Here is a 16,089-nt window from a genome sequence, read left to right as displayed (position 1 = left end):
TGAACCATTTCTCTGGGTTTTTTGCTGTACTCTCCAGCACGTCGTTCCATGTCTACAGAACCCTGCTGGCTTCACTCTTCCAGGGAGTTTTCCATGTGGGAACCTTATGGAAAAGTCCACACATCCCATTTTGGCGATGAGAGGATGTTGATGGCCAGGTTGCAGCACCCTGAGTGAGAGCACTTTGGAGTGGAAATGCTGAGAGCCCCGGAAGTGCAGCAGTGCCAGCACAACATGCTGATATAAAACCACATTACAGGATGCAGATGAGCTCCCACAACAGCCTCTTGGTGCCGTTAGATTTACCCTTGAAATGTATAGCTAATTTTTATATTCATCTTTCCAACAGTTTGTCATTTTCTTCTTCAAACAATCTGTCTTAGTGTGACTCTTTCAAAAAAAAAAAAAAAAAAGAAGGAAAGAAAAGCTCAAATATAATCAGGTTGAACATAAATATTTGGTTGTATATTCTGTAGGCAGACCCATGTTGTGACAGCAGTTGGGAAAAATATTAACGTGCAGTAAAAATGCTTTATGAAACCACCTCCTCACACACCCAAATGTCACCACTCTCAGAGTGGCCTGGGAAGAGCAACAGGGTAAATCAATCAATCAATCAATCAAACAAACCAAGGGTTGTCAATACCCATCACTGACACAGCTCCTGCAGCCCAAATCCCAGGCACTTACCTGTGTAAATGAACCTGCCTGGTGCTCCTTTGCAGAACTGTTTGGATTTGTAGGATAATGTCACCTCCACCACGCCAGGGATGTGCCGGGGAGGCGTCTGCACGCGGATGGCGTGAGGGGTGATCAGCTGGGAATGGCAACAGGAGAGGCACTGTCAGGTGTCTGTTCTATTCTTTCACTTCATGAGTAAATAACAGAAAAGTTTGGGTTGGAAGGGCCTTAAAGATCATCCAGTCCCACCCCCAGAGGACACCTTCCTCTATCCCAGGTTGTTTCAAGTCCTATCCAACCTTGGACACTTCCAGGGATGGGGCAGCCACAGCTTCTCTGGGCAACCTGTGCCAGGCCCCACGGTAAAAAATGTCATCCTCATCTCCAACTCTACCCTTGTTCAGTTCAAAGCCATTCCCCCTTGTCCTGCCATTACAGGCCTCACTAGAAGCTCTTTATTGTCGCTGGAGATCAGCAGAGGGATACACCTGGGTTAGTTCCTGGCCTCCAGGAGAGGATCACATGTTTTAGGATAAATTGTCATCAAGAAACTTGTACTGTTAAGCCCACTGGTTAATTGATGGCTTTTTCCTAGGCCCAGATGGATTTTTTTCTCCTTCCCAAACTCAAACCCTTTCTTTATTTCTCTACCTTTGCTTGTGCAAATGAACCTGTGTAAATAATAAACTCTGTGGAAAAATAGGTAGAGTAACACCCATTAAGTTCATCAGTGGATAAAAAAAGATGTGGGAATATCAAATGTCTCCTTCAGCTCATATCAGGAGACAATTTCTAATCATTTCTTTGATTTTATAGATGCCTGGAATTGTTCAGTTCCATTCTGGGTGTCACACAGCAAGGAAAACACATTCCATGAATTCCCTTCCTACAGGTTTGTATGTCCCACCTCACACACCACCACAGAACAGGAACAGGAATTAACCCCACTCCTCCTCAGAAAAGGGAAGTTTCCCCAGCTCCGGGGCGAGGGGGCAGCTGTACCCACCTCACTCCACACCAGCATGGTCCCAAACACCACCTGCAGCCCGTCGAAGAAGTTGTCCCCGATGATGATCACCATGGCTCCCCCCGTGGTCCACCCCTCGCTTGGGCTGATGGCTTTGATGCAGGGCGTGGCTGCACGGAACAAAAGCAACATCGAAGCATCACTTTAAGGCGTCGTTTTTTATCCCCCCAACAGCTTTGAGGCTGTTTGCAGGCCTGGGTGTAAATCCTGGAACAATTCCTGTGAGCATCAAACATCCCAAGTGATGCAAAACTGCAGCTGAGAGCAGCTCCACCCATCCACACCTGGGAATTCCTGAATTCCCACTGCTGGCAGAGGCCTAGGACAAGTCCCCTCCAGCCATTCACCCATGAAGGCTGCTCACCACTCCACAAACCCCAGCATGCTGATAAATAAGTAAATAAAGGAGTGTTTTCTGCCTTGCAAGTGTTAATTACTTGCCTATTCATTACTGGCACTTAACATCGTGTCATTAAAGCCTAATAGGCCAACTGTAGTGGGTGTAAAAATGAAACGCTTAAATGATCGTGCAGAGGCTGTTTAAAAAACCAAAATAACACCCACTCATTAGCATATGATCCCACAAACACAAACCCTGTGGCAAAAAAGGTAGAGTCACATTCATTAAGTTTATCAATGGGTGAAAGAAGATATGGGAATATCAAATGTCTCCTCCAATTCATATCAGGAGACAATTTCTAATAATTTTCTTGATTTTATAGAGCCGATTTTTTTTTTATTTCTCTCTTCCATATGTTCAAGGCCTCTGGACTATGCATCCCATCAGGAACCCAATATGGTTTCCAGGCCATAACCAAAGTCAATCCATCACTCCATTCCCAATGTTGACAGGGTCAGAGGTGGAGGGGAACTTTGGCAGTGCTCCAAAAACATGAGACTCCTTTGAACAGCCAGTCAATCACATCCAATCAGTCAAGGAAAAACTGGATGGCTTCCTAGGCTAGGAATCCTGGGATTTTCCTTCTACCATTTCACTGCCCGCTGGGGGAGAATTAACACCACTCTGAATTCTTTACTGATTCAATCATTTTCTTCCAGTTCATTAATTCTTCTTTTAGGTTGATACAGGGCACAGTTAAGAAGTGGGGCAGCAAAACATTATAATGAAATAATATCCTTGCCTGTCTTTTCTACTAACATCACCAGCTCTTCTCACTTTCAGTGGCTGCAGGGGAGGGAAAAGCAGGCACTGATAGCATTTTCCAGCATTTTCCAGCATTTTCCAGCATTTTCCAGTCATTTTCGAGCACTGTCTGCATGAGGGAGGTGGAATGTTTTGGGAACGAAGAGGGAGAGGAGGGGCCGAACGTTTTGAAACTTAACAGATACCAGAATTTATAATTGCTTGAATACAGTCCCCAACCCATCCTGGAGCTGGCCATGAGTCTGGCTAAGCCAAACAAACTCACATCAATTAGTGTCAGCTCCCTCTGCGCATCGTTAGGCTCCGTGCACAGTTTGTTTAAGGGAACCAGTGACACTTTTTCATACACATCTTGTGCTGGAATGGCTCTGTTTAACTAAGATGTCATCTTGCCTAATTTGCCTGAAATCAAATCTATCCCAGCTGAATGAGAGGGCTGAAATTTAGATAATACTTGGTGTTTCTGTGTTTTTCATCTTCGCAGTACATACTAATTAATAAATTGCAGGGGGAGGGGGAGCCAGTCCCTCAGATGTGAGGAGATCATATTTTGCATGCAGTAGACACTGTTTTCCTGCCTCTGCCTTCCCCAAACCCCCTGAGGCTCTGCAGCTCCCCCTTAGCTCTCCTTCCCTCCTGAAAACAAACAGAAATGGAAGAATGGGTAATTTCTGCTCTGCTCTCCAGACAAAACTCCCACCTTCCGAGGGGTCGAGTCTCCTCGCTCTCCGCCCATGCTTGGAGTTGTTGTGCACGAACATGTTGTCAGACACTGCCAGCACGTGCCCATCCACGTTCACTGTTGTTGATAGCACCACCTGAATATTTAGAAAGAGAAGGAAAAAACAGCCAGGTAAAAAATTCATTCGAAATTCCACTTGTTAGGGATTAATTATTCAGTTTGGCTAAACCCTTGTTTTGTAAAATGGCAGCACACCCTGCAGGGGTTTACGAGAAGGAGAGAAAGTATTTTCAGCCTTCATTCAGTGCATTAATTGCATTTAACACAGCATCCTCTGGGCTGTACAGAGGCCTCACGGTGTAATGGCCCAGCTCCTGCAGGATGGAAACTCCGTGAAAACAGGACCTAGTATCATGTCTGGTTTTGATGTGCGAGTGCACAGCGCCTCCTGAAAATCATCTGAGCCTGAGCACCCCAAAGTAAGCAGCAGGTTTTAAACCTCAACCTCCATGACTGGGCTCCAGTTTGAATTCTTAGAGGAAGCAACTCTATATGTTAATTAATCCCACTTCGGTTTTTACAATATCCAAAGTTCTAAATCCCATCAATCCAGAAATATGTGTGACTTCAAACCACAAACTTCTGGGAAAAACAAACAGTGTTTTAACTCCTGAAAGAAGATGCCCTCTGATTGGGTGGTTCTGACAATTTGTTGGTGTAAATGAGCTTAATTCCATCCCACTGCCCCACCTACAGTAATGCACAGCCATGGAGAGTCAAGCCCTGGATGTGTTCATGGATTTTCACAGCCTCAGCTGTCACAGCCAAGGTAAGAGAATGTCAAGCTCTAATTGTTGATAAAACTCTATCCAGCACAGAGCAGGAGAGACCTTGCCCTCCCCGGGCTTAGGCAAGCTTAAAGAATACTTTCTTTCTTGAGACAACTCTAATTCATTCCAAAAGGCTCTTGTCATCCTGTACTCTTATACTTCTCAAGCATTCTTGTCACAGAATGTGTTGCTTTTGTGTGCCAACTGATTTCCTCATTCCCATTAGGGTGGGGTGCGACTCCATCCAAAGGGAACATTTCCCGCATGACATAGCTGAGCCCACTCAGATGCACTTCATTATTTTCCCTTAAACAATGGAAATAAATTTTAATCTCTCACTGGCCAGCCCAGAGCACACTGTGGCAACAGGGGAATAGGCCTGAATTATTCCAGTGTCTGAAATATTTACGACAAGTGTTTAAATTGCAACCAAATGTAAATAAAAAGTGTCTTGTATATACAGTTACACTATGGAATAGAGACATCTCTGAGCTCACTTACACGAGTGGGATAAATACACACCCACATGCTCCCAGGAAGAGAGAAGAGAGGCAGGCTTCAAGTGTTCTCACATAGAACAGAATCATGGAAGATCCTGAGTGGAAAGGGACCCCCAGGGATCATCCAGTCCAGCTCCTGGCCCTACATAGAAACCTCAAAATCCCACCCTGTGCCTGGCAGCGCTGTCCAAATGCTCCTGGAGCTCTGGCAGCCTCGGGGCTGTGCCCATTCCCTGGGGAGCCTGGGCAGTGCCCAGCACCCTCTGGGGGAAGAACCTTTCCCTGGTATCCAACTTTTCCCTGATATCCAGCCTAACCCTCCCTGGCACAGCTCCAGCTGTTCCCTGGGTCCTGTCCCTGGTCCCAGAGCAGAGATCAGTGTTGGAATCACCGTTTGAGTTGTGCACAACACAAGAGCCACTCTTTGGCAGGGGATGTAGAGACCCCCACAGCAACAGCAGAGTAACGGCAGGAACCAGCCCAGAAGACACGTGCTGAGCATCCTCTGCTCCGGAATGGAAGATGCACTTCTGGACCTCTCTCCACATGTGGTTCTGTTTTTATCCAACTCTCCCATCCATGGCAGGAGGGCCAGAGCCACTTGGCCTGTCACCGGCTGGGACCCAGGCTGAATAAACACAGAATTCTCGGGGACAGGATGAGATGCAAAGTTCAGATCTGGAGCAGAACCTTCTCAAAATTTGGGACCTTTTTTGCTGTAACCTGAAATTCAGCAGAGACCTTTGTCATTGCTACACCACCACCACCCAACTCCTCATCCGCGTGTGGAGAAAGGACACATGGAGATCATGGCATCAAAATGACTGAACTTCCTTCCTTTGCCCCAGCCATTCCCTCTTGCCTGATGGAGGTCACAATACAATTGTTTTATACTGGAGATTAAAAACCAATGTTTTATGGATAAAAGGAGGAGGAATGTGCATTCCACCATGGTCTCTAACTCCCAGGCCCTTCCCTTTCACAAGCCAACTGCTTTCCCCCAGTGAGTATTTCCTGGGTCACGAAGGGTGACCCTTTCCATCTGGAATCAATCAGTCAACTCCTGACAACTTCCTGAAACACCTCACTCCATTTCCTGTTCTCTCCCCCTTCCCTCTTTCCCCCTGGTTTGCTTCACTCTTCAAAACTGCAGGCCACAGCAGCTTAATGTTAGAGGGTCAGACACAGTTAGACTCCAAAACACTACACAAGAACACCTTTGACCTTCAAAAATCTTTACATCTTAGCTAAACAAATCAAGGTCAACGTTTCTTACCATTACCTTGTTAACCATTTCTATGCATTTTTGCCAATACCCTCCTGAATACGTATTTATCAACAACACTTGTTCTCCCAACGTCGTAAACCAGTCCAAGCCCTTTTTAAAATACCCCTGTATTTAGTGCTGATGAAAGGTGATGTGCAAACTTCCCTGGAGATTTAAATTCTCACTTTTGCCCACAGCACTGGCAAATGGCTCTGGTGAGTTTTTCTTTTCCTGCCCTGATGGCACCACTTCTTGTGTATGATGGTTTGGCTTCTTTGCCTATTCTCAATGGATGATCTTTTACCTAAAACCGTTTGTTAATGCAAAGTTTAATCCAAAGGGAATGATCTGAGAACAAAATAGGTCAGGTAGGTCATGGATTCTGGTAATTGAGGGCCAAATTTGGGCACAGACAGCATAAAACCTAAAGATTTTGTGCCACCCAACAGCTGGACCAAACTGTCACCTCTGCTGGGGTTTCAGAGGACAGCAAGAAAGAAAGAGAGAGGGCAATGTGTTATTCCTTCATCCTTCCAAACACAGATCTCATCTCCCTCAGAGCACTGAGGGAATTACAGGATTCTAAGCTGTGTTTTCACAGTCCTTGAGGTTCTCCCTGCCAATCTGCAAAGGTCTTGTTATCAGCTGAGAGGCCACAGCCATAAACCAGTGATTCCCCAGCAGTCCTGGAGAAGTGCTGGAGCTGTATCTCCACATTATTTTTGTTTCCCAGGTGGATTTCTGTAATGCAATCCCCGCTCAGAACCCACGGGGAGGGTTCACCTCCCGTGACATCCAGACAAAGTGTCTTTAGCACATTAAACTTGGCTTCTCTGAGCTGCACTGCCCCTCCTTCACCTCCCTGCACAGCTCAGGGGGTTGTGTTTCTTTATAAACCTTCACCTGGGTACTACAAATTTCCCTTCCCCTCCTCTGTTATATCAGTATTTTTATATTCTAAAGTGTGCTGCTCTTCAAATCACAGATATGCAAATCCATTCACATCCCCAGATATAAAATCTGTATCAGTCACAGACACCTATTTAGACATATGGTACAAACATTCCAGGCATACAGGCATTTACTTACATGTAACATATCTCATCACTGTGTAAATGATCTCTCAAAAAATTCCTGTTACCATTCCAAGTGTGGAAAAAATTCTTTATGACATTGTACATCTGGAAACAATATTGCATTCCTGATGCACTTTCCCTTATAACTCTCTAGTCACAGCACCATGTTATTTCAACTTTTCAAAAAAAAAAAAAAATAACCTACTATGAGGATTTTTTTTAATTATTATTATTATTATTAATAATAATAATAATAATAATAATAATTTTCCAGCTGAGTGGAAGGAAAGATGTCAGGCCTCATCCTGCTGCCTGAACTTGGACAGGGCTCCCATTGATGTCAACAGGAATTTTGGTTGAGGGAGTAACACAGGAGGAGAGCCTGGATATGATGGGTTTGCTTCAGAGTTGGATTAGGAATAAATTAAATAATGTGAAAAAAATGTCAGCAGCCTCACTCTGCTCAAAACTTCCATGGAATTCCTTGGGAAATCCTCCCTGAGACCCTGAGCCTGCAAACCGGGGGCTGACAGAGCAAACTGGGTACTTGGCCTTCACTCCAGGGTCTCGGAAAGTTCTTGGGACACAGGGCTTGGACACCACTCCTGGGTCACTGGCACCTTGTCTCCTGCTATTATCCACAGCCAAACCATGCAGCTGCTTTCACAAAATCATTTTCAACCATTTCCACCTTCTGCCTTTGACACTCATCTTGTTTTAAAGGCTGATGGTGAGGGAATTTGTGGCTTACAGCCTAAATTCATTCCTAGTCAGTTTATACTTAACATTAGCTTTAAAATTATTATTTGCCTTCCTGACCTACCTGAGGGTAATTCCAGGGAGCAGTTCCATCCCTCCTCAGGGCAAGTATTTGAGCCAAGCTCTTGTCTAGCCCCTGTCCCCTTAATGGCCCATTCCTGCACCTGTTCCAGTGTCATTTTGGTCCCTTTTGACTTTAGTTAATCCAGTGTGTTGTACCCAAACAAGAAATCAGAGGGGCACAATGCACAAATCCCCCTCCTTTCTGCTGACAGCGTGAGACAGAGTGGATCTCATCTGTGGTTTGTTTTTAATGGATGAGACATCACTCTGGGAACTCTCTTTCCCCATGGATTTTTGGCCTTCAGATCTGAGCACATTAAGCTCCTTGAGCACTTTTTCTCTTGCAATTGAGTCAGTCCTTCCCTTACTCACACAGAATCTAAAATAACATCACCTTTTGTTGGGTCAGTCAGTACCTGATGAAGAAATCTGCCTCCCTACTAACAGGCCCAGGCTCTGCTGACACCAGCTGCATTTGTTTTGCAATCCATACCTGGGAAATTAGTCCCCCATAATGATTATTCCATGTAGTATTCACCTCTAACAGCAGTTCAGTGATCCCTATCCATATCCCAGCCTGACCACGGGGGTCTCTGGTCCATTCCTTCCCCATCAGCCTGAGCAGGATTTCAATTTAGAGCAGTTGTGTTTTATCCTCGCTATCCTTTTTGCTTCCTACAGCCTACATTCCTAACTCCCAATATCATCCCACCCCTCTTAATCATTTTCCATTTCCCTGAGTGACACAGACCCCTCAGAGCTCTGGATTAGAGCGAGCTGGGTGAATTCCCAGCCCCAGCCAGCTTTGCTCACGTGCCTGATGATGAACTGATCCAACCACTCCGAGGTCAGGAAGGAAACCTCCCCAGGGATGCACCTTGTTATTTTTCCTTTCTCTTCCTCCCTAGAGCATCTAGAGGAGGGGGGGTACCTGCCAGGAAACATTCCATGTCATGTTTTCTGCTGAAAACAGAGGGCAATTACTGACCTTTCTCTTTTTGCTCCTAAAAAAGGACATTGGTTCAAAGCTGACCACTGTTAGTACCAATTTCTGCTGCCTCATACCCCTCCCTGCCACTGCAGGACCTGTTTAATCACTGTGCTCCTGGAGGAAGCAGAATTCCCAATCAGCAGGAGCCTAATGTGTGAGCACCAGGTCTCAGCTGAAGCATTTCAGCTGAAGAGCCTCATCTTAATTCCACAGAATTATTGTCCCCCTTTACACACCGGTCGTTACCATTAAAGTATCATTGGGCTTCAATCAAGTTCTGCAGGAGAATTCCTCATTAAATGAAGGGCATCGGTTTTATTTTATTTTTTTATTTTAAGTTCCATTCCTGGGAGAGCCCCTCACTGAGAACACAGCCCTGCCTAACAATACCTCTGTAAACTCAACGAGCAGAGGAGCTGAACTCAAACCCTGTGTTTGAACAGGCAATTCTAGGATGCTTTTTGTCCCAGTTTTCCACCCATCAGCTTTATTTGAAAACACTTTAATTGATAAATAAACAATATTTGCTTCAGTTAAATTCACAAGGACATATTACTCCATCTCTGTGGCTTTTGGGCAGCCACCAAGTAACCATGACATTTTCCCTTAGTCCTAGAAATATTCCCTTTCTTTCAGTTCTAGAAATATTCTCTTCCCCTGCTTTAGCCACTGACAGACACTGAAGACATGATTCACAATAAAATCATGATACTACAGGGGAAAAATCCCCACTAAAATAATGATCACGCATTCCTTAACTTCTGAGGTAAAACATGGTTTTCAATAGCACAAAATCATTGCATTTGGTTAAAAAACATAGGCAAGAGATTGTCACTGTGTTTTTGAAGCTCTACTTAATATCAAAGGAAATTTCAAATAGTCAACGTGATCACAAAGCAGCTGGTGTTGCTCTCCAAACAGAAGAATTATAATAAAAAACCACAACTCTTCAGGCATCTGGAGCTGCATTAAATTTACAATGCAGTGTTAATGTAACCTTTCCTCCCTTTTCTCTCCCCACCCCCCCTTTTTTAATGATACAAGTGAAACCTGACATTTAATTTAGCTTAATATATTACCAGTATAGTATCAAATATCTAAATCTTGTAATGGATCTGGAAGCAAGGCTGAGGCCAGGCTTGGACACTGGATCCCAGTGCCTTGGAACTTCGGGGCTGAGCCAAACCAAGCCCAAACTGTGCAGCTTCACACCCATCTCTAATCAGAAGCATTAACTTGACACTTTTCCAGCCATGAGTAACCACCCCTCCGAGCTGGAAGACCCAACAGGATGCATTGTAGGGCGCTATTTCCATGTCTCTTACTTGTATTTGTGTCCCAACAACAAAGCCTCAGGTCTGGGCCTTCATTCAGGCTCCATTAAAGAGCAAAAATTGTGTTTGAGGAGACCCTTTCAGGCCCAGGTTTCAGTAGTGATTTAAATGAGAACTTTTATTGAAGGATTCTCTCTGCTGTTTTGTTTAATAACCACAGAAGAAAAGGAGTATCTTGATGTTTCCTGGAGGTTTGACAAGCACTACTCCATTGAAAATGAAAATATTTGGTTCTGCAGAGGAACACAAGTAGGAATTCAAACACACTTGGATGAGCATTGCTGCAGAATTCTGTTTGCACAGGGAAAGTGAAGTGCTTGGAAATGTCTGGAAAAGGAGGGACTTAATAACAACAGCTGTACAAATAATTTACTGGGGAAAAAACAGCAGAGGTTTTAGATATGGCCCAAGACTGGAACATAACGAATTAAATCATGAAATGAATAAACCACCCTGCTACACTGTGGTTTTGGACCCTGTTTTTACTCTGCTCACAGGTTCCTGCACTGGCAGGATGCACAACTGTCCCTTCAAACCTAACAAACAACTCTGCACAGTCAGCACTGTGCCTGGCCGATATCTTAACAATTAAAATAGAAATTAACACTTCCACAGTGTGCAAACAGACCACTTACATTTTAAAGTAATTTTTTTCCCCACTTTTGACTTTCAGAGTTGCTGACAGACCATGTCCAACAAGCAGCAGGCAAAAAGAATTCATCAAAATTTTAAAACAGAAAACTCAACAAACACAAAAAAAAATCAACCAAAAATAAAAGAAGGGTCCAGAAGCCACTGGAATGTTCAAGAGCACTCCTGACTTTGGTTATGTTCAGGGAAGTAATGATGCTATCCTCAGAAACCAGCAGGCAGACAGAAAACAAGCTGTCTTTGCCTATTGTCCTTACTGTTCATCATGGCTAATTTGCTTTGGAACACAGAGCTTTGTTATTCCCAAAGTGTCAAATTTTAGCAATTTGAGCCACTTTTTGTATCTTTTTTTATCCACACTGACCTCTGCAGCCCAGAGCAAAGCTCAGCAATCCACGTGTCCAGCTTTGAAGGAGCCTGAATGAAGATCCTGCTCTCACTCAAAGCCTCAAGAATTCTGCAATTTGTCTCAAAGGTTTCAGTTCTGTAACTCTGAGTAAAGGTTGACATTTTTGGGGGATTGATGAAAAGTAAACTAAACTCAGTGGCTTTAAAGCCTGATCTTGCTTAATTTTGAGGCTTGAACTGAATTCTCACACCAAGACTCAAAGGGGGCGAACTCCCGTGGACTGAAAGAGCAGGAGGAGTTGAAGTTATCCCTGAGAAACAGAACCCTGGAGTTTCACTTGGCTCTGTTTTCCCAGCTTGGCATGTTCCGAGGCAGAAAACCCAGCTGAGGAGTCCATCCCAGCTCATTCTCCTCAATCAAGTGCTGGGTTTGGTACAGAGATCAAAAGCAAGGCCAGGCTGTCTCCCGTACAGGAGAGCTGCCAGGTGGATGGGCTGAGGAGTGAAGGAATTCCATCCCCATCCACGTGGTCCTGCAGGATTTGGTTCAGTTCCCCTGTTTAAGGTTTCCCTGCACATCTGAGGCTGTTGAGCTCTGTCACATCCCCATTTGGGTGAGGTGACACCAAGAATAATGCTGAGACCACTGAGAGATTTCTGGCCCCCCCTGAAAAATTAGATCCAAACTCCTCCTGCAGCTCAGCAGCTGAGGGAAATCAAGGATTTGAGGATTTTTGGGGAGTAGCCAGCATGGGTTTGAAATCAGAGCTGAATTTCTTCAGTATTCTGGTGTGTTTGGGTCCAGAATTTCTCTTTTGGCAGCTGCAACCAATATTCTGTGTATTATGGCAGTGCCTCAGGTCCCCAGGTGTTAATCAGGAGAGCCCTGGGCACGATTTTTTACAAACTCAGAACAAAACCCAAAAAAAAAAAAAAAAAAAAAGACTATTTATGTTTCCTGACATTCCACAATCAGCTCTTCTTGCTGGCTCCAAGAGCTAACAAGATCTGTTTACATGCTGTAAAAGAGGTTTTCTTTTGCTTTCCAGATTTTTTAGTATTCTTGGCAGATGATAACTAATTGCTGTTTTTTCTGTATGGAAATTGCCACTTGAAAAAAACCCTCAGTATAAATTTCCTAACAATGAGCACCACTTTTTTCCTCGTGTCTTATCATCTCTAAAAAACACAGAGTGAAGAAGTCACTGCAGTCTCTTTAAACTACTGGTGAAAAAAATTAGGTTGGTCAGGAATTTTTCTTTAAATTTCTTTGTGCTCCAAACAAAAAGCAATAAATCTTTTTTTTTATTATTTTTTGCCTGCATCTCTTTAATTTTTTCTGAGCTTTCAGATGCTTTTGTTTTGCAGGATTTCTCGTAAAAGTTGAAACCTTTTTTTTTTTAATTATTAAATTTTTCATTGCTAGCAGAAGCAGATGAAAAATAAAAATCACTTTTTCTATGAGAACACGTTTTGATGGAAAGTCTTAAGCAACTCTGTAAACTCCTGTGGAGTTTTAACTCCATTTATAAACGAGGAAACTGATGCAAGTGAACACAAATCATGAAGCAATGAAGCAATGAAGCATCAAGTGCCAAACCTAAGGATGTCACCTTCCCATGCCAAAGATCTACAGGAAAACCACACATCCTTCAGTGAGGTAAAATCCAATTTTTGTCAGGGATGTGAGACAGTGAAGGCAAAATAATAACAAGAACAAGGGTGGTACTGGGTTCCATCAGTGAATTTTGGAGGTTCTGGCTGGCAAAGGATTCGTGGACTTGCTCCAAGGCTCTCCTGGATCAGGACCACAGAGTTTCACCAAGGTGAGCAACCCCATTTGGAAGTAGAGACGAAACGAGAGGGAAAACGGCTGATCAAAGGTCACCCAGAAACTGTGGGGTACAGCCCCACCACCTGATTTTATCCCTGGGGCTCAACCTTGTCCCAGAATCAGTTTCAGCCCCACTTTCCTCACCCTTCCCAGGTGACCTGACAGCACATCCAGGCTGTCAGAGCTGGGCCATTCCCTTGGCACTTTCACGGGGGCTGAGCTACAGGTGAAACCCTCTCATTTATTAAACAGAGCTGCCTAAAAGGTGAGGGCATGAGAGCCGTGCTGCCTCTTCTCTCCCCACTGCCGCACTCCACCTCCTCCGGTGCTTCTGAGAGCTGGAATTCACAATCCATCAGCCTCGTGGCTGATGGAACCAGTGGCAGATTTCACTGCAAAGCAGCTGGGTCATGGTCCCACGGGGCTTGTTGCTTTTGCTGTGAGATCTTAAAGTGACCATCACTATTTTGGCTTCTTGGTTTGTTGGGGTTTTTTTTCAAAGAAGCTGAGGGGAGGGTGTGAGAGTGTTAGAAAGCAAAAAAAAAAAAAAAAACCAAAAAAAAAAAAACAGGGAAAGGGGTAGGAAATGAGGAGGTTGCTTGTGTAGCACGTACAGAGCTACTTTGAAAAATTCTGAGGCATCTAAATATCACAAGCACGATCCCTGCTGTGGGCAGCTGTATGTGCGAGTGCTTTGCCCGAGGGTGTCAAATCAAATATCCACTGCTGGTTGGTACAGTACAGCACTTCCCCCTGGGGATTCAGGGTGGAAAAAGAAGGAAGGGAAGGAAAAAAAAAAAGGGAAAAAAAGGTTTAAACACAACAAATGGAGAAAAAGTTTAACACTGTCTGATATAGCTTATCATAGACTGTCATCATGTTTGTTAGGAGCAATGTAGGAGAGAGGAGAGGGGAAAGGAAAGAAGAACAGAGGCAGACAGGTCAATGCTGAGCCTTATAAGACCTACCTGGAACCGTCTCATATCTCTTGGGTTTCCTGCTGTTTTCAAGCAATTCTGATTGCACTTGAGAAAAAATTTGAGGAAGAATCTGGAAAGATAAAGAGCCACGTCACTTCTATTAACCACAGCAAAAGGTGTTGTTATATTCTTGTTTAAAATCTTCATGAAGTGATTTGCGTGATGGCAGATCTTACAGGACTGCAAGAACTTATCAAAACACAAACAAACCAAACTCTGATAAAGAGAATTTACAAAAACCAACAGGTAAACTATAACCAGTGTGACTGAAATCCACCGTGGTGTAAGTGAACGTAACTCCTCTGATCTGTACCCACTCCTTCTGCAGGTTTGACCACACAATTTTAGTCTCTTCCTTTATCTCTCCCTCACATTCAAGGTCTTTCTTTGGCTGTCTGGAGGGATTTTCATTGAAACAATATAGGAGGATAACGGTATTGTGGAAACCACAAAACCAACAGGGCAACTCCGAGGCAGATAAGCCTCGGAATGACTCGGAATGTATTAAAAACCCGGGAGCAAACAGAGCTCGGAGAAGAATCTGATGAGGTTTCATCCTGATGATGTTTTTCCTGATGAAGATTCCAGTCACTAAAGCAGAGGAGCAGAACTGCCAAGAGCCCAGATTATTCCTACCTAGATTTTGAGGGAGGATAAGGAAAACACGAGCTCAAGTGAAACATGACAGCTCACGCTGTCCGAGCAGATAAACCCATTAACATCCCACAAAGTTCTCGTGCCAATTATTTTTGCCCTGTCACATACACCCATCTTCATATGGTTTATTATTCTGTGGAGTTTAGCTTGTCATGCACCCAAGTGGAATCTCCAGCCTGTTGGGGTGACTCACCCAACACTGCATGGAGATTTTAGAGTTTAGAAATATTAAGCAGGAATTTTTCTCTAAGCTTTCCCACCAAATTTTGTCTCACGTCCACGGAGGAGAGGATTCACCCCTTTGTTTTCTGATTAAATCTGGGAATTTCAGAGGTAAAGAAACTGTGTGAAAAGCCACAGTTGCTGGCTTAAAAGCAAAACAAGCAAGTCTTCAAAATTAAGGCATAAGCAAGAAATTTTTTGGCATCCTGTGTTGCAAGTGAAAATATTCTCTGTGATTCTTTCCGTTTCTATTTGTCAGACAAGATGGGTTTAACCGCAACAATTATAATTAAAAAAATAAATCAAAGACTTCGAGATAGATTTAGAAGGAAAGAGAGTTGGATACAAGGAAAAATAAATAGTTGAAGAATTGATTTCGAATACAAAGAACAAGTTATTTATTTATTTCTCTTGCTGAGTGCTTTCCTTAAAAAAAAAAAATCTGCTTTTGCAGTAAGTTAAAGTCCCAGGTGAGCCAGGCCTATTTCCCTTTCTGTTACTATGACAACGATTTTTTACCGCAGTCCCTAAGTCCCTTCAGAACTCACACATTCATGCCTTGAATTAGAACTTTAAAGGAGAAAGATGGATATTTCCTGGGTTTACCAACAACACCCTCCAAACCAGCCCCAGCACAAGACAATAACACAGAAATCCGCTCTCCCTTGTTAGTGCCACTTTCTCTGCACCACTCCCACCACGAGATTTCTCTTCCATCTGCCCCAAAATACAAAGAAAAAGCCACGGGTTGGATCCTTTCGTGTGTTGCTTGAAAAAACAAAACCCCTCCGAAACCCTCACCCACAAAAAAGACCCAGATTGTGCCATATAAAACCACTAAAATCCTCCCTGCCAGGGACTCTTTTGTAATTAAAATGTCCTATTTTTTAATTAATATTCCCTTAAATCTCTCACAAATGCATTAGATATTTTTAAAATATTTATTTTCTCGGGATGAGAGTGTTATTTTCTCCCTTTTTCCTTCTCATTTCAGATCTCACTTCACCAGGACACTGAGGTTC

At 43.7% G+C, this 16,089-nt stretch overlaps 1 protein-coding gene across 2 annotated transcripts in view; it reads right to left on the bottom strand.

Annotated features, from left to right (window-relative positions):
• Positions 1–16,089, bottom strand: part of EBF2 (early B-cell factor 2) — a 123,720-nt gene that overhangs the window by 18,738 nt on the left and 88,893 nt on the right. For both annotated transcript variants that reach the window (XM_008632478.2, XM_017731659.1), the window contains exons 7-10: positions 14,177–14,258; positions 3,574–3,691; positions 1,688–1,818; positions 691–817 (exon numbers count right to left, since the gene is read on the bottom strand). In XM_008632478.2, the coding sequence (XP_008630700.1) occupies positions 691–817; positions 1,688–1,818; positions 3,574–3,691; positions 14,177–14,258 (458 nt within the window). The remainder of the gene's footprint in view (positions 1–690; positions 818–1,687; positions 1,819–3,573; positions 3,692–14,176; positions 14,259–16,089) is intronic.

The sequence above is a fragment of the Corvus brachyrhynchos genome, unplaced genomic scaffold, assembly GCF_000691975.1.
Source record: "Corvus brachyrhynchos isolate BGI_N302 unplaced genomic scaffold, ASM69197v1 scaffold150, whole genome shotgun sequence".
In the NCBI taxonomy this organism is placed as follows: domain Eukaryota; kingdom Metazoa; phylum Chordata; class Aves; order Passeriformes; family Corvidae; genus Corvus; species Corvus brachyrhynchos.
Note: the sequence above shows the minus strand (reverse complement) of the source record. Positions and strands in the feature narration are given on the sequence as shown.